General features: G+C 34.7%; 1 protein-coding gene across 4 annotated transcripts in view; it reads right to left on the reverse strand.

Annotated features, from left to right (window-relative positions):
- Nucleotides 1-1,832: 1,832 nt before the first annotated feature.
- LOC129060838 (carbonic anhydrase 1-like) overlaps nucleotides 1,833-19,332 on the reverse strand; it is a 52,539-nt gene continuing 35,039 nt past the window's right edge. For all 4 annotated transcript variants that reach the window (XM_063726634.1, XM_063726635.1, XM_063726637.1 and 1 more), the window contains 7 exons: nucleotides 15,152-15,212; nucleotides 11,781-11,978; nucleotides 10,475-10,593; nucleotides 7,050-7,145; nucleotides 6,021-6,083; nucleotides 3,217-3,372; nucleotides 1,833-2,280 (listed from right to left, as the gene is read on the reverse strand). In XM_063726634.1, coding sequence (XP_063582704.1) covers nucleotides 2,164-2,280; nucleotides 3,217-3,372; nucleotides 6,021-6,083; nucleotides 7,050-7,145; nucleotides 10,475-10,593; nucleotides 11,781-11,978; nucleotides 15,152-15,188 — 786 coding nt within the window. In that variant the 5' untranslated portion in view covers nucleotides 15,189-15,212 and the 3' untranslated portion in view covers nucleotides 1,833-2,163. The remainder of the gene's footprint in view (nucleotides 2,281-3,216; nucleotides 3,373-6,020; nucleotides 6,084-7,049; nucleotides 7,146-10,474; nucleotides 10,594-11,780; nucleotides 11,979-15,151; nucleotides 15,213-19,332) is intronic.

Here is a 19,332-nt window from a genome sequence, read left to right on the forward strand (position 1 = left end):
TGATGGTCATCATGTATTTTTTGTCACATCTTTGCCCTGTCCATAATAAGACTTACAGACTTATATCTAAATGCTGGAATCCATTTTAACCTTCTTAAAAAATATATGGACCATCAGGTCAATTGTTTTTCAGATCCTTCCTGTGAAACTTATTTCTAAATTGTTTAATTTCTTTTCAGAAAATGTTTTCAAATGAACATCTTTTGCAAATGTGTTTCTCAACTTCAGCTCATATCTCTCTTTCTTTGGGTCTCACCTTTTGAGAGACTTTTATAACTTTGTAATTAAAATCCTATCAATACAACTCATGTGAAGTAATAGGATCCTAGGCCAGGTATAAGTGTTGCAGGCTTTCTCAGTATTTGACAATTACAGAGTATCATACACAGTTGGATTCCTTTGCAAATAAAGTATTTTATATTTAGAGATTGCATTTGGGGGCAGAGCTAACGTGTTAGTTGACTCCATTATATTTGTATTTATTTTTTTCAATTAATAAATTCTAAATTTCCCATCTTTGTGTAGAAAAACAAATCAATTTTGATTAAAAATAAAATAAAAACAAATTACATTTTAATAAAGAGGATTCACCTAAATTCTAGGCCCCAAGTCAAATATTTCAAAAGAAGTCTCTTAGTATGGTTTTTAGGTGTAAAACAAACACAGCCTTTGCAGAAAGGCTTATTAGGGCAGTGAAGAATCTGCTTAATGTTTTTAAAGTAATTTTACTAAAACGTACAGAAATGAACAACTGGGCTTGGTCTCTACTAGTTCAAATGAGATAACTAAAGTAAATCACAAGATTAAACACCGGACACAGGATTTGTAGAATTCTGGATGTAGATACGGCTTCGGCAAAATAGGAGGAATAAGTTCTAGTGTTTTACAGCATAATAGGGTGACTATAATAAACAATACTTTATTGTATATTTTAAAATAGCTGGAGGAAAGGATTTTGAATATTCTCAACACAAAGAAATGATAAATGTTTAAGGTGATGGATATGCTAATTACCCTGATTTGATCATTACACATTGTATACATGAATCAAAATATCACACTTCTAGCCTGGGCAACATAGAGAGACCATGTCTCTACAAAAAACATTTAAAAATTAGGCTGGCATGGTGACATGCATCTCTAGTCCCAGCTACTCAAGAGGCTGAGGTGAGAGGATCCCTTGAGCCCAGGGGTTTGAGGCTGCAGTGAGCTATGATCCCACCATCGCATTCCCCCTGACTGGCAGAGTGAGACCTTGTCTCAAAAAACAAACAAACAAAAAACACCACACTGTACTCCATAAACATGTACAATTATTGTGTGTCAATTAAAGATAAAAATAGCATAAGGTGAAGTGCACATCTGACTAAAAGATTGCATGATGTTTCTATAGGATTCTAAGCACAAATGACTTCTTTAGCATTTTTATAAACCATTCACTTGTGACTTTTCTTCCAATTTTAAAGTAAGGATTCTCCATGCAATCTAACTAGTTGTAATAATGGCAGAGAAGCATTGTCCTTGCTAACGTGGGGAGAAGAAGTGAAAGCAATATCTAGAAGCATCATCTTCCTATATAAAAGATAATCATTTTGATCACAGACAACACAAATGGTGGCAATGTTGGGCCAGCATAACGATATTAAATCCAGTTGTCATCTCAGCTGTATTTTTGTCTTCAGGAGTAAGCAAACTAATTTCTCAATATTTCATCTCCAGCTGCTCCTAGGTTGTTATATTTGAGGCAAAATACTCTTGCAAGTAAAGAATTTAAGATTTTTGAATGTAAATGGAGTAGAAACTTAAAGGTTTTAGAAACTGCACAATAGAAAGAAAGAGATAAAATTATTTTATTGGTTCAAATAAACTGGAAAAAATAGACATACAAATCACTTAGTTGTAATTTTAAAGAATTCCTCAAACTAAACTTGAATTTAAGAATAAGCTTATGCTTACAGATTACTATTTGCTAGCTTACTAATTATTATTTGAATTAAGCAGTAAGAACTAAAATTTAAGTTTCTTAGTTTTACAGATTGATTTGAAGGCATGCTGTCTTGCTAATATTGAAATAAATTTATTTCTTAAAAATTATTATTTTACTGGATTATGTCAGAAGCAGGGCTGTGTTCTTGAGGAAGGACAAGCTTCTTCTCAGACTCATCAAAATGAAGCTCTCACTGTTCTGCCCTTCAGAGGTTGGGTTGGGCGGTTGTTGTGCTGAATGGGGACAGCGTTATCACCTTCAATATTTGATAGAAGACTGCGGAATTGTGCCAGCTGGAAGGATAAAATATTTTTAAAATACAAAGTTTTTAAAGTTACATAAAGCATTTTATTTACAGGATTACCAACCACTGATATTTAGAAAACTGAGTTAGAAATTGCAGTAATATCACTAATAGGAAGAGAGTAAGCCCCAAATCCTTTATATTCATTCCTTTGAACCAGGCATTTTGCTTTAATTATTGATAACTGGGTTAAAGTATCAACTTTTCAATTTCAGCTGGGGGTACATTGGGTGAGTGACTTATTAGCTTGGTACCTTAGTTTCCATATAGTACTTACTTCACTGTGTTGTTGTGAAGATTAAATGGGTTAATACACGCAAAGCCCTTAGAATGTTGCTTGACATATAGCATGTGCTCATTAAATGTCAGTTAGCAACAGGCTGCAATGCTTGTCCTGTAGGTTTGTTATGAGAATCGGCTAATAAAATATATGTAAGGCACCTAATAAACGTGGTTGAGCAATGAATGATACTATAATCACCATTATAAACAACAGTTAATGAGATATTTTGTTGAATATTTAAAAGTTTAAACTCCACAAAAGGAATCAAAATATTTTGCCAACTATCAAGGTATGCCAGCTGGGAGCCACAATTCCCCAAAGTCTTATTGAAATGTCCAGTCACAGTTTTTCCTTTATTTCTGAAATGCTTAAGAAGATATTTAACAAGGTTGGACTTTTCCTTATTAAGGAGGAAAGAGTGGTGGGAGTCATTTTTTTTTTCTGCCAAAGGCAAAAAAAAGTATTATAATGCATTTTTGGATAGTTTAATAAACCTATGTCCCCAAATTAATATTTTTAAGTTGGGAGGAAAAATGAACTTCTCACAAAGCTGACTGAAATAATAATCTCTCTCACTGATACTATCAATTAAAGTAATATTCCTGCTACGCATTCCCAGTTCCCATTCATTCATAGCTCTACCTGCTCTGAGCTGGCACTGATGCTCTCCTTAAAGATGATCCAAGTTACACTCTCATAAAGAGGAGGATGAGTCAGAGAGCCAGGGTAGGTCCAGAAATCCAGGGATGAAGGAAGGAGAGTAGAGGGGTCAAAATTTGTGAATGGGGCTCGTTTGCCCTGGAAGAAAAGAATACATCATTACAGCATGATATAAAATACTTAATATGAATATATGTGACATATATATGCTACATTATCTTGTTATACATTATTTAGAGATTTTAGCTAAGAGTCATTGATTTTTCTACTATTTAGTATTTAATGACTGGTGTGTTTGTGGATATAAACAACAATATCAACAGAAGAAAAAAAGATGAAAAATGTGTTATATGTAAGTTTTTGACCAAGACGTTTCCTTCTTCATTTGGTTGCAGATAAACAAAGATTCAAAAACCTTTTTTACAATCTATATCTTTAAAACATATTTAATTTCTAGTATAAAGCTTTTGTTTTTTCTCTAGGAATGATGCCAGATTCTATTTCAATGGCAAAAATCTTTATTGACATGCATATTGGTTGTTTTAGTTTTATTCTATTTATTCCTATCATCTTTTCTGATTATTACTGGTGTATAGGAAATATACTGATATTTGTATGCTAATCTTTTATGCATTCTGTATTTTAGATGATTCTTCTGGAGTTTTCAGGTGGATGTTAGTGATGATATCAACTGCACACAATGATAGTTTTTTTTTGCTATTTCAATATCTATCATAATATGTACTCTTTCATTATTTTGTTGCACTGACTAGGACCCTTATTATAATTTTCAATTGTGATGGTCACAGTGGCACCTTGGTCTTGTCCCTGATTGAAATGAAAATGCTTCAAGTGTTTCACTATGAAGTTAAATGTTGATACAAGTTTCTAGGTAAATTCTTTATCAAATTCAATAAGTTTTCAGACAGTTTTCTTTCATTTTGTTTCATCCTAAAGAAAGGGCATTAACATTTATCAAATGATTTTAAGCATTTAACAAGTTGATCATGAGGTTTTCTTCATCTTTAACTAGTTAATATAATGAATTAATTTAAGATTTTCTAATATTGAGTCATTCTTGTATTTTCCCAAAAATACTAGTTCAGAAACTCTACGAGTTCAGAAACTACTCTTTTAATACACTGTTGAATTTGATTTGTTATAATAAATTTTAGGATTTCCTTTAGCTACATTCCTAAGAAAGTTTATCCTATGTTTTTTGTTTTGTTTGTCTGTTTTGTAGTTTTCATACCCGGTTTTGGTATCAGATTCCATTAAATTGATGGGAAGTTTTCTGTCTGTTCCTTCATCTGGGCAGTTTAGTTAACACTGGCATGATTGTTTCTTAAAAGTTGAGTAACCCTTTTCCATGAAGTGGTCTGGGCCTAGTCTTTTTGTTTAATAGATACATTTTGACTACTGTTTAAATTTACTTTTAGGTTCTCAGTCTATTTAGGTATTCTAACTCCTTTTGAGTCAATGCCTTTACTTCACATTTTCTTGGAAAATTATCCATTTTATCTAAATTTTAAAATTTACTGCCATAATGTTATAAAAAATTTTGTCTCTTAAAATTCTCTTCTATATCTTTAGTCACAACCTATTTATTTCTAATAATGTTTCATATGTACTGCTTTTTTTCTCTTTATCCAGCTTCCCCAAAGTCTGACTTTTTTGTTGTTCTTCCAAAGAATCAACTTTTCAATTTATTGATAAAATTTTACCCCTTACTTAGTCATCATTTTTCTTTTTAAAATTTATTTATTTATTTATTTAAGATGAAGTCTTACTCTGTTACCCAGGCTGGAGTGCAGTGGCACAATCTTGGCCCACTGCAACCTCCACCTCCTGGGTTCAAGCGATTCTCCTGCCTCAATCTCCTGAGTAGCTAGGACTACATGTGTGCACCACCATGCCCAGCGAATTTTTTGTATTTTTAGTAGAGACAGGATTTCACTATGTTGGCCAGGCTGGTCTTGAGCTCCTGACCTCAAGCAATCTACCCGCCTCGGCCTCCCAAAGTGCAGGGATTACAGGCATGAGCCACCACACCCAGCCATCATTTTTCTTTCTTATTTTATTCTTTTCTGCTTTTATCTTCACTAATTATTTCCTTATATTTTCTTTTCATTTTTTTTTGATAACTCTTGAGTTGAGGGCTTATTTTTTATCTTCTGTCATTTATACTTTATAAGACACTCATTTAAGTTTAATCTTTTCTAGAATCAGCATAAATCAGATTTATTTTACACAAATATATGACAGTTCTCCATGCTGCAAAACATGACAAATCTCTGATTTATGGTTTAACTGCTTACCATTAAAACAATAAAGCTGTTTGTGTATATCAAAAAATCCATGTTTTTTTGAGTTGACAAGACTTACGGTTATCAAAGATTGTATATCAATCATATCTCAAAAGAATGTCCTTTACTTCTGAATTTTTGTACTGCTAAAAAACTAGAGATATCTTTATTTATGAAATGGAAAATTACAATTTTGTTAGATATAGTTTTTCAAGCAAATTTAAATGGCTATGTAATCTGGTTTTCTACAGGCCATATTCTGCTGAAATAAATAAACCATAACTATGAAAAACAAAAAACCAAAACAATTCCCTGCATTAGAGACTTTCTCAGAGGTAGGCAGTATTGAAGTAGCACCTTGATTTTCAGCTGGTAGCTTTTGCTATGGCCTTCCTACTCCCCAGTTTTAATACTTCATTAAATGATTTCCATAGATCTGTAAATTCTTGATCTCTGATTTAAACTACTTAGTGTGTTTACCTTGGTTTTAATTGCTTGGAGGGCATCAAGTACTTTCTGCAGCTTTGGGTTGGCCTCACCAACCTGGAGATTTAAGAAAATAAAGTATGCGATAAAGATTATTATCAATCGAACACTGCTTAACTAAGTTTTGAATTTTTTTTCAATTAACAACTGACAAGAGGTAAGGTATTTTCTCTCTGCTTTAGAAGGGGAAATTTTTCAAGCTGTATGTCTTTGAGGGCCTTTGTACTCTATAAATTGTTTATAATATGTACCTACAGATAAAGTAGCAAACTAAAAGCTTGATTTAAACTGAATTATTGGCAATATGTTCAAAGTTATACAGGGCAAAATCTAGTAATTTATCAAAACTGACACAAAAACAAATCTCTTATTTTGGTCTGTTATATTAGTTTTCATTACTACAGTATTTGGCATATTGTAAGTGCTCAGTAAAGGTTAAGTAGAGGTGCTATAATTTCAAGAGTTACTTGGTTACCCAGGCATACCCAATTTAATAATAACTTTTTCGTGGAACTTTTCAGGGATTCTTCTATAGAGGATTTGAACAACATCTGCCATTTAAAAAATCAATTGAATGTTCTTTGCAAGAAAAAATTCTCTTACTATTTCTTTCCTAATGAGATATTAAATTGTTAAATTTCTGAATCTATGATTTCAGGTTTCCTTATTAATATTTAATAATATTTCTTTCCTGATGAGATATTAAATTAATAAATTTCAGAATATACGATGTAGGAAGTTTAGAGGAAGAGGAATTTGGAAGAGATGGAAAATAGAAATTCCTTTTTCCCTATGAACACCGTTCTATCTCACCTCCACCTGAAACTCATTTCTCTCTTTAAGAGGGCAGAGATAAAACCAAGCAATAAAATACTAGGGAACTATTTGTTCACCTGTAGTCATCAGTTAAATGGAAACTTTAAAATAAGAAATTCTAAAATATATGTTACCTTATATCCTTCTATTTTGAGGTCTAATTGGTAAGACAGTGGAAGCAGAGCTGTGTAATTATCTGTAACTCACCTTCATCAAAACACCAATAACTGCCAAACCATCAGCCTTTGAGACAGCTTCAGCAAGGCTGGAGTACTTTGCAGAATTCCAGTGAGCTACGTGAAGCTAAAAATGATACTATGGTTAATTAATTATTTATACCAGTGTGATGAAAAAAGGTAAGTTATAAGTTAACTTGTTACCATATGATGATGTATCTTGGCTTAGACACATAAAACTTATGTGAACCTTTATCCAGTGGATTAGAAGAGTTATGTTCTCACTCGTAGGAAGGGTTATCTGTGTGCCAAGTAGAGATTACAAAACCTGGAAGCAGTAAGCAAAATGTCCTTTCCTATGATACTGTTATTGGATATTACGCCTTTAAATGTATCTCTCTTTGTTATGAAAAGATCAGGAAATATGACTAACTAGTTTTTGAGAAAATAATTGAAGTAATTTTCTCTCACATGAGGTACTTTATAGTAAATTTATGAGAAAGGGTTCCTGGAGTACCTGGGAGTCTTGGCCAAGAACAGATTCTTTCGGGCACATTAGTGCCCTTTCCAAACACCTCTCAAATAAATATCTCCAGCTTAATGTCTCTGCAAACTCTAGATTTGTACATCCAAGTATGTATATACGTATTCTTGATTTATTCTTGATATATCTACATGGATGTCTAATAGATATTTCAGACTTAATCTGGCCAAAATAGAACTCTAGATTTTCTTCTTGCCATACCTGCTTAATTTTACCTTCTTAGGATAAGGTTTTTAAATTGCTCAATCAATAAGTACAACAATTATCATTCATTTCTTACTTTCCCCACCTATTAACATTCACATCTTACAGATTATACTTCGTCACATGTTCACAACTTTGAGCCTTTGCATTAGCTTCTAACTTTCTCTGGAATTTCCTTCCCCATGATCTTCAAATGGCAGACTTTTGTCTTGAATTAGGGTTGAACTCAAATGCCACTCCTTAATTCCTTTCTGATCATCCAATATAAAGTAACCACCACAAATAAAAACAGTTCTATCCATATCACTTATTTAATCTCTCTCCTTCCTGTTCTCCTTCCTCCCTTCCTCCCTCCCTCCCTTCCTTCCTCCCTCCTTCCCTTTCTTCCTCCCTTACTTCCTTCCTCCCTCCCTCCCTTCTTTCCTGCCTTCCTGCCTCTGAAATTTTTATTTTCCCTATCAAATGCAAGTTCTGATAGCAAGTACTTTTTAAAAACAGTATCTCCCGCCTGTAATTCCAGCACTGTGGGAGGCCGAGGCGGGCAGATTATGAGGTCAGGAGTTTGAGATCAGCCTGACCAACGTGGTGAAACTCCATCTCTACTAAAAATACAAAATTAGCCGGGTGTGGTGGCACATGCCTGTAATCTCAGCTACTCAGGAGGCCGAGGTAGGAGAATCACTTGAACCTGAGAAGAGGAGGTTGCAGTGAGCCGAGATCGTGCCTCTGGACTCCAGCCTGGGCAAGAGAGCAAGACTCTTTCTCAAAAATAAATAAATAAATAACAACAAAAAATAAATAAAGACGGTATCTGGCATATTGCAGGTGTTCAATGAATATCTGATGAATGAAAAAAGAATGATTAAGACAGTATATTAAGAGGGATCACTTATTGCAATTTCCTCTGACCATGCCAGTGTAGATTCTGTCCCTTCTTGTAATTAATTATTCTTACATCTGTATTCCCATGCTTCTTTGTGAATAGTCATACTGCCATTTACTGCTATATTTAATCACAATAATTTATGCCTATACTTCCCTGCTTGAAAAGCGTTTGCTTGTGTCTCTATGGAAATGTTAAGTAACATTATTCAGCACATGCAACATGAAAGGTGCTGGTCTAAGTGTGCTCTGTATGGGTTGACTCTTTTCATGCTGTCAACAATTATTAAGATAGATACTAATGCTATATTATCTAGATTCTCTATATAGGAATATTGGAGTGTAGAGTGATTTATTCGAAGTTGTACAGCTAGTAAGTGGTCGAGCTTTGATTCAAACCCTGGCAGTCAGCTGGGTACTTGCATTCTTAAGCAACAGGCTGCACTGCCACTCAAACCTATTGTCTTATAGGTATCCCAAGAGGGTTTATTGAACTGAATTTAATCATATGCTAAACTTTGTGGCTGTCTCTCATATCTAGCATGGATTATATTGATTTTTCTCAATTTAGATGAGAGAGTCACTAATTTAATTTTCTTGGATACTACCAACAATCCTTCCAAAAAGATAATACTAATTTAGGCTCTTAGTCCATTTCATTTTAATCTGCATTCAATTTTATGGAGGGGAAAACCCAATTAACAGATTTCTGTGCATTGAAAGGTGTTAGTCATGCTTTACAACACAAGGTAAAGCAAGTTTTATTTGTATACAATCTGCTGATATTCTATCATAATAAAAGATACACATACTTTGTAACGTAGCAGTCTTCCCTGTAAAAATCTATCCTACATAATTACTTTCACTAGTGCACAAGATATATGTACCGATATATTCACTGAAGCATTTTTAAATAAAAGCAAAAGAAACCAATATAACAAAAATCATATGTTGTGATTGTTCATCAATAGAAGGCAGTTAAATAAATTCTGATGCATTCACCCAAATGAAATACTATGGTGACAGTAAAAAAGGTGGAATTCAATCTTCTGATTTTTAAAAATTGTCATGATAATTGAGTAAATAGAAAAAAAGCAGATTGCAAAATTATATATATTATAGAATTCATCTGATGAAAATAAAACTAAAAAGTCAACCTGCATATATGGGTACACATGTATTATATAATTCATACATCTAAAGTAAAGAGCAAAATTTCTCCCATTTTAATCTCCCAGACCCTCTGTTGACAGTTTGGTGTACATGTCTCCATTTTTCTTTGGATATACTGATAATAATGTCCTGAAATAAATCACAAGCTTCCATGTGAGAGCAAGTTAAGAGCCAGGGAAGCTCAGACCCTCATCTAGGTGTATGCTGTTCGGTGACCATTGCTATGACCATTGCTCTTAGTAGAGTCTCATTGAATTGTCCTGGCTTGGCCACAACGATACTGCTGGTGTATCCAAACTTGAACATTTAAATAAAGAGGAAATGGTGGTGTGTTCCATTTGGGGTTACAGCTTTAAAGGAGAGCAGTGCCACCCTTTGAAGCTAGCTTTGATATCAAGGTAACAGTTTTTGAGGCATTCTCAGGGAAAGGTGAATCTTGGGCTCAGTAGTTTAGCTGCCTCTTTCCACATGAAAATTTTCCCTCTCTTGCCAAACATTATGTGTCTGTGCTTGATTTTAATGGAACCTGGGAGTTCCTTACTGGAATACCCATTCCTTTGGAGTCATTATGATGTTGTCTTAGAAGAGAAGGGAGAAGCTGCTTCTGGGAGTACTCTCAGGGTAATTATCTCTCACTTACTAAATTACATTACCTCGGCAGAATATTTGACTCCATCCACTGTATGTTCTGAACCATGCTCATTTGTACTGCCCCAGTGAAAATGGAACTGAAAAAGCCTATAGCTGTCGGAGAGAGGTCCACCTTTCAGCACTGGAAGAAAAGGGAACCGATTGTTAGCCTGATGCTCCACAAACTCTAGCTTATCTTTGCATTTAATATAAACTAACACTAAATTGTGTTGAGTAGAAGTGAAAACAAACATTAGTGCCTAGACTTTCATCTTGTTTTCCCCCACATCCATGAGGATGACAGTCATATGTATGGTGCACCCTTGACTGTGGCATTGATGAGATATTCCATGAATTATACACATTTCCCAGCACACGAGCTACAATTTTACCTGTTTCTAACTCCTAGAAAGCATATTGCCATGTGAGTGAATTACATCATTACAGGGCTGTCCTTGAATCTCCTTTAATTTGCAAGTTTATTCCTTCATTCTTTCAACAAAGACAGTATGCATCAAAAATCTTTAGTAGTTTATTTTGAGTAATGAACCATTCATCACCTACTATGTAACTGGTGAAGACACAACAGTATATCTTGACAGCTTTGTTGAGAATCCCTGCCCAGGGACCAAGAGAGAGTACCAGTGGGGCAGTGGGGCACTTATAAAACTTTGTTTGGAGAGACTATCCAATGATAATATTAGTTAAATGCACATAATACCAGACCTAATCTAATATTAATAATGGACATAGCCCCAAGGTGCCTAAAATATAGGCCTCAGAAACTAGTAAAAATATTTAGCATTTTAAATCTGTAGAACTCTTTTATGGAATTGTCATTTAATAAAATATTCAATAAAACTTCGTGAAAAGCTAACTCTGTAGCAAAATTTGTTCCAGATTCTGGAGTATAAGGATAATTCAGTTACTGCTTTGTTTTTCTTTTCTACTGTGCTCATTCATACTCATCCCAATTAGAAAATATTTTTCTTTTTAGTTGTTCTTTTTGTAATGACTGGTTCACAAGACCTTTCTGGATAAATGCTGTTTATTCAGAGACAGTGAAGTGAGCATACAGATACTGGAATGACGAGAAGAGACGTGATGGTGACTTTGAAAAGAAAGACTGAAAATAGAGAGCTGGGAGTTCCAAAAATTTTCTTTACCACCTGGGAGTTTTCCAGAAGTCCAAGATGCCTCAGTAGATTACAGAATGCTGCACACAAGCACAAAAGACTTAGAATGGGTGTCATATTTTTCGAGTACTGTTTTTTAAATTTCCCCAGTAGACTGTAAGAAAAAAAATATCAGAAGGGTCCTTCAGCTCACCTGATCGGTTGTCGTTGTCCTCAAAATTTACATGGAAGGAATGTCCCACATTGATAATTTCTTTGGCTGTGGCTGGGTTGTAGGAGAAACTAATAGGTTTCAGAGAGGTGTCATGTTTGGCTTCACTGGTTTTAATGTCAACAGGGGACTGGTTATTTCCATTGGCAATGGGATACAGCTTGCTCCATTGTTCAGGACCTACCAGGACAAACACGTGTAAAATCAATGCTTTATCAAATGCTTGATTCCAAGTTTTAGGAGTATAGTTACCTGTTTCCTTATTAGATTAGGGTTTATTTAAGTGTATTAAATGATATTCTCTTAAGATTAATAGAAATTCTGTGTTTGAAAATGTCCCGTTTCTTTCTTTCTTACTCTCTCTCTTTTTCTCTTTCTTTCTTTTGCTTTCTTTCTTTCTTTCTTTTCTTTCTTTCTTTCTCTCTCTCTCTTTCTTTCATTCTTTCTTTCTTTCTTTCTCTCTCTCTCTTTCTTTTTTTTTTTTTGACAGAGCCTTGCTCTGTCACCCAGGCTGGAGTGCAGTGATGCACTCTCGGCTCACTGCAACCTCCGCCTCCCAAGCTCAAGCGATTCTCATGCCTCAGTTTTCCAAGTAGCTGGGATTACAGGCACATGCCACCATGCCTGGCCATTTTTTTTTGTATTTTTAGTAGAAATGGGATTTCATTAAGTTTTCCAGGCTTGTCTTGAATTCCTGACTTCAAGTGATCCACCTGCCTCGGTCTCCCAAAGTGCTGGGATTACAAGCATGAGCCACTGCACCAGGCCCCTTTTCTATGTTGTACTATAAAATAGTGTATTTGTCAATACTACTAATATAGATGTATACTTATAGTCTATAGAATCAGACCATACATATTTTATTATTAGCAATAGATTTCTAATACAAGCTTACCTCATTTTGTTGCACTTCACTTTATTGTGCTTTGCAGATATTGCATTTTTTACAAACTGAAGATTTGTAGCAACCTTGCATCAAGCAAGCTTATTAGGGGCATATTTTCAACAGCATGTGTTTATTTCATGTCTCTGTGTCACATTTTGTAATTCTCGCAATATTTTAAACTTTTTAATTGTTCATACATCTATCATGGAGATCTTTGATGTTACTATTATAATAGTGTTGTGGCACCATAAACCATGTCCAAGTAAGATGATGAACTTAATCTGTAAATGTTGTGTGTGTTTTAACTACTTTACTGACTGGCTATTCCCCATCTATCTCCCTCTCTATAAGTCTCCCTATTCCCTGAGACAAGAATATGGAAATTAATCTGTTTAATAACCCTACAAAGACCTGTAAGTAAGTACTCCAGTGAGAGGAAGAGTCACATGTTTCTCACTTTAAATCAAAAGCTAGAAATGATTAAGCTCAGTGAGGAAGGCATGTCAAGAGTTGAGACACGCCAAAAACTAGACCTCTTGTGCCAGTTAGCCAAGTCATGAATGCAAAAGAAAAGTTCTTGGAGAAAATTAAAGGTGCTACACCAGTGCACACACAAATGATAAGAAAGCAAAGCAGCATTATTGCTGATATAGAGAAAGTTTGAGTAGTTTGGATAGAAGATCAAACCAACAACCACATTCCCTTAAGCCAAATCCTAATCAGAGCAAGGCTATAGCTCTCTTTAATTCTGTGAAGACTGAGAAAGGCAAAGAAGCTGCAGAAGAAAAGTTAGAAGCTAGTGGAGGTTGGTTCATGAGATTTAAAGAAAAATGCCATCTCCATAACATGAAAGTGTGAGGTGATGTGGCAAGTGCTGATACAGAAGCCACAGACAGTTATACAGAAGATCTAGCTAAGATAACCAATGAAGGTGACTACACTAAACAACAGGTTTTCAGAGTAGAAAAAACAGCCTTCTTTTGGAAAAAGATAGCATCTAGGACTTTCATAGCTAGAGAGGAGAAGTCAATGCATGGTTTCAAAATTTTTAAAAACAGCCTGACTCTTTTGTTAGGGTCAAATGCAGCTGTTGACTTTAAGTTGAAGCCAACACTCATTTAACATTCTGAAAATCCTAGGACCCTTAAGAATTATGCTCAATCTACTCTGCCTGTGCTCTATAAAAGGAACAACAAAGCCTGAATGACAGCACATCTGTTTACAGCCTGGTTTACTGACTATTTTCAAGTCCACTGTTGAGCTCTACTCCTCAGTAAAAGAAGATTCCTTTCAAAATATCACTGCTCATTGACAAAGCACGTGGTCACCCAGGAGCTCTGATGGAGATGTACAAGGAGATTGATGTTATGTGCATGCCTGCTAACACAGCATCTATTCTGCAGTCTATGGATCAAGGAGTAATTTCAACTTTCAAATCTTATTTAAGAATATACTTTGTAAGGCTGTAGTTCCCATAGATAATAATTTTTTTTTATGATGGATCTGAGTAAAGGAAATGGAAGTTGTCTGGAAAGGATTCACCATTCTGCATGAACATTTGTAATTCATGGGAGAAGGTCAAGTTATCAACACTAACAGGAGTTTGGAAGAAGTTGATTCCAAAGACATGGATAACTTTGAGCCTTCCCAACCTTCAGCAACCACTATCCTGATCAGTCAGCAGTCATCCACATTGAGGCAAGACCCTCCACCATCAAAAAGATTAATACTTGGCTGAGTGCAGTGGCTCATGCCTGTAATCCCAGCACATTGGGAGGCCAAGGAGGGCAGATCATGAAGTCAGGAGATTGAGAGCATCCTGGCTAACATGGTGGAACCCCATCTCTACTAAAAATACAAAAAAATTAGCTAGGCGTGGTGGTGGGCACCTGTAGTCCCAGCTACTCTGGAGGCTGAGGCAGGAGAATCACTTGAACCTGGGAGGCAGAGGTTGCAGTGAGCCTAGATCATGCCATTGCACTCTAGCCTGGGCGACAGAGCAAGACTCTGTGTCAAAGAAAAAAAATTAATACTTCTGAAGGCTGAGATGATCACTAGCATACTTCAGCAATAAAGTATTTTTAATTAGAGTATGTAGATTTTTTAAACATGCTATTGCACACTTAATAGACAACAGCATAGTGTAAACATAACTTGTAAATGCCCTGGGAAACTCCAAATTTTATGTGACTTGCTTTCTTGTGATATTTGCTTAATGATAGAGGTCTGCAATTGCAACTTCAGTATCTCTGAGGTATGCCTGTATATACATATCAAACATGTTTTGTAGTCAGCCGTGCCCCAAAAGACAATGCTAAGAATACGTGCAAAGATAGTATAATTATTTAAGGCAGACAGTTCAACAATTAACCTATGGCTGTACAATTACTTTAAATGCTTAATATCTCTTCTGTTGGAAATGGGAACAAGCTATCATTTTGATCTATATAAACAGGAGAACTCTTACCATTTTTGTCATCATATCCCCAGTCTGGACTTGCCATTATCTTCTACTGAGTTTTCTTTTCCTGAAAACAAAAATAATACCTGGAATAATTAACTGCAACTGTGCATGCAGGAGATGCCTTAAATCCATGCTTGGGCATTTTTATAGAAACTTATTTGCTTTTAATAGGCCATTATTTCATCATCTCTGCTTATCAGGAAGTACACATATCTAAAAAAAGGTGTTGTAAAAAATTCTACAAGGGCTATGTTAGTTTCAATTGCTTAATTTTCTTATATTGTAAAAGAGAATTATCAAATCCTAGATTTTATAAAGCCAAGGCCTGTTTCACTCATGTTAGCAGAAGATATGGCTTAATATTATAATATGTAATTCTTTAGATTTTCTAAACGAAAAATATTTTGTACACTCAAGATTTCCAACTCTACCTTTGTTAGTTACTTAAGCAGTATAAGCAAAAGTAATTTATCAGGAGAATAATTTGTGTGTTTACAGGCTGATCTGAACTAGTATCTTAATGTTAATTTAAAATCAGATAATTAAATTACTAATCATTTGTAATATATGTTATTTATAATGGCACATTTTATAGATATGCAGGGTAAGAATAAAGTCCATTTTGGAGTAATATTGGAATTCATAAATGGAGAAGATTTTATTAATATTAAAGTTGAATATAACACAATATTTATTTTATAAATCAAATAGGTCTACTAGAATAAAAGTCTTATTTTTAAATAGCTCTATATAATTTATAAACCCCTTTCTTATTATTTTATTTCACATCACACGTACATACAAATGCTATATAGTAAGAATTAGCATTTGTAATTGAGAAATGTTGAGGTACTTTGCCACAACTGGCAACAAGCCAAGAAGCCAAGACTTCAGCCTCCTAATCCAGTTCCCTTCTTCACTATACCTCCACCAAATGCCACACTAATTCCCCTCCTATGCTCACAATACTCTTAAGTCCAAGTTAAGCCTGGACCAAGATGAGAACTGATGCCAACTGAATGATGAGAAGGTACACAGGACTTTTCAGGAAGGCAAAGAAAACTGATTAGGATGTGCCAGACTCTGGCCAGTTCTACATGTTCAAAGCTCTAAACATGCTCAAAGAAAAGAAAACCAGAAAAATAAGCTTCCATAGTGATGCTTTTTTCATGCCATGACAGTATTCCTCCTTTCACACGGTAAGGATTGTCTGAGCTGCTGCAACCCCTGAAAGAAGAGAGGGATCACGAGCAATTTTCACCAAGGCTGACTGGAGACACGTTGTTTGCTCCTTTGCAGTTAGTGATGGTTCATTATCTCATATGCAGAGTGGGCTGTGGTCATGAACATCCACAGAGTGGGAAGAGGCTCAAGCTCCCATTCTATGGCTTTAGTAAGCATAAGAAGGTATTGTTTAAAAGGGAATTCCTTTTTTTTTCAAAGTACTGTTTATTGAAGGCCCAATAGGGATCAACTGCTGTGCTAAAAACTTTATGTGCATTAATTTATTTAATTCTTATTGTACCAAAATTGGGCATTAAAATCTGTGTTTTAGGCTGAGGTGGGAGGATCTCTTGAGCCTAGGAGGTCCAGACCAGCTTGGGCAACATAGTGACACTCTGTTTCTGAAAAAAGAAAAAAAATTGAGTTTTACATTAAAAAAAAATTGAGGCTTAGAGAGGTGAAGACACCTCAGGGTTACAAAACTTGCAAGTGGCTGCTTATATCCCATAAGCCTAGGGTTTAAACCTAGATCTGTGTAATTCCAAAGCTAATACATTTGCTTAGCCTTCCACTGTCAACAATTGTCCACTGACCTCCAGTTGATTCTATTTTCTGGAGGATTGGATTAGGTGATGTAGCTTGGTTTGGCTCAAGATGACCAAGAGTCAGCTTCGTCCTTGGGCTTTCTTCACTCCAGAAGCTCATGGAATGACAGGAGCAGGCTACCCCCTGCCAGGTAATTTACCTCCTAATATTGTATACTTTGTAAAAAGTAACTTTAGCTTGAACTACTCTATTAATCAACAGATTTGAAAAACAGCAACCCCCTTTCATTACACAATTATGCGATGATTCGTCACATAAATGCTTTAACATCCATATGGAATGGGAATTTATTTAAAGTTTTAGGTGCAGAATGACACTGGACCCTCACTATTATCACCTTTTATTTTATTGTGTACCCAGGGTGTGTTATTGTACTGGCAGAAAATTATTTAGAGAAAGGATATAAAGTTTAATGAGCCTTTATAAGTCCAAACACCCTTCCCATTTACCTTTATCCTTCTTTTTCTGCTTGCAAATTTTGCTTCTCTCAGCTGAATCTATGCCAAATTCAAGATGTTTAGTTTTGTATTCACTTCACTTTCACCAACAGCCTCCTCCCAGTATACTTTTCCAGAATGATCTTTGGGTTACTTTTGCCTACCAAGAAGGAGTTTAATCTACACAGACTCTGCTCTTCTAAACTAAAAGTGTATATATATATATATACTTTTAAATTTTATATATAACTCTTAAATTTAGATATATAATATAATTATATATTATATATAGTATATAATTATATACTATATATAGTATATAATTATATATTATATATAGTATATAATTATATATTATATATAGTATATAATTATATAGTAGATAATTATATATTATATATAGTATATAATATATATTATATATAGTATATAATATAATTTGAATTTATACATATATAATATATATATTAGATTATTACATTTATTTATTAACACCAATTAATTTCACCTAAAGATTTTTTAGTAACCTAAAATGTTTTTCAAAAAAGCATTTCTTCAGTGTTTTTAAGTATATATTTAAGTCAGTTTTAAATTGTATTTGAGAGCCTTAGTATTTCTTATTTTAGCTTTTGTTCTTCTAGTTCCTTTGATACTTTTCATCTAATTTTTATTTTAATATTTAAAAATTAAAAACATGAACTCTTCTGGAAGCAAATAAATTATGTTGAGTTTCAAATTTAAATTTGTACTTAGAAAATAACTCTGGTATAAAAGGAACAAAAAGTGAAAAAGAGTGCCATCCGTGCCTAGTTACGGAGGAGATCTGCTAAATGCCACTGAAAGGAAAAATCCACACCTTGGCAGGACCAAATTCCAAAAAGCCATAGCTGCTCTACAATGCTTAGAGTTCCACAACGATAAGTGGCTTTCCTGGGATTCATATTTTCCCTAAAATGAGGAATTATATATTGTGAAAATAAGTGTCATTGTTGACTACTAAATTTGGCCTGACTCTCACATTGCCTCCTAAATTCCCTGCCCCTCCAGAAATGGTATCATTTGGGGTGGCAAGATAAATCTTATTTCCAGTGGAGAAGTGGGTCATGGAAAATGGTGATGTTAGCCTAGACATTTCTGCATTGAGACAACTAGAAATTCTGATTAATCAACTGAAGTGGCAGGATGGGTTATCTGGATTTCACAGCTATCGTTTTCTCTCAGTTGGGCTTTCTCATCACCTGTAACAAAGCTGTGTTGGTAGCTTTATTCCTTCCAGGGTTTGTATTTGTCTCCATCCATACCGAGCTTGTTCCCATTTTAGGACCTTTGTGCTTGCTGTGCTGCTGTCCAGATTGCTCTGTACCCAGACCTTTGTATAGCCTCAAATATCTCCTGCTTAGAAATGACTTTCCTGAACTCCAAATTCACATGTCCTCCTTTTCCCAGTCACTCCATGATAGCATTCTGTCTTATTTCTTTCATAGCATTTGTCACATCTTGTTTGTATTGTGAAATTAATTTACTTGCTTAATGTCTATAACGATCTCTAAAATGGCGTCTCTATGATATGATAAAGCCTTGATCATTTTCTTCACCACCATGTTCTCTTCACCTATAATATGCCTGGAAAACAGTGGCGCTCAATAGACACTTATAGAGAGAATAATTAAATGGTCATTTTTAATTTAAACTATTGTATATTTTTAAAGATGTAGAAGAACAGAATGTTATCAGGGACTATGCTTACCCAAGTGCACTGGTCTGAACTCAGGTTGTGTGGTACATTGATATTTGGGCATGTGAATGAGATTTGCTATACTCATGTTTGTTTTTGGATTAAGGAAAAAGCCTTTCCCCTCTCAGTTCTATTAATGGGAGGAATGAAGTGACCCGTCTGTGTCTGTCAGTCATTACTGG

Source organism: Pongo abelii, chromosome 7, assembly GCF_028885655.2.
Source record: "Pongo abelii isolate AG06213 chromosome 7, NHGRI_mPonAbe1-v2.0_pri, whole genome shotgun sequence".
Taxonomy (NCBI): Eukaryota; Metazoa; Chordata; class Mammalia; order Primates; family Hominidae; genus Pongo; species Pongo abelii.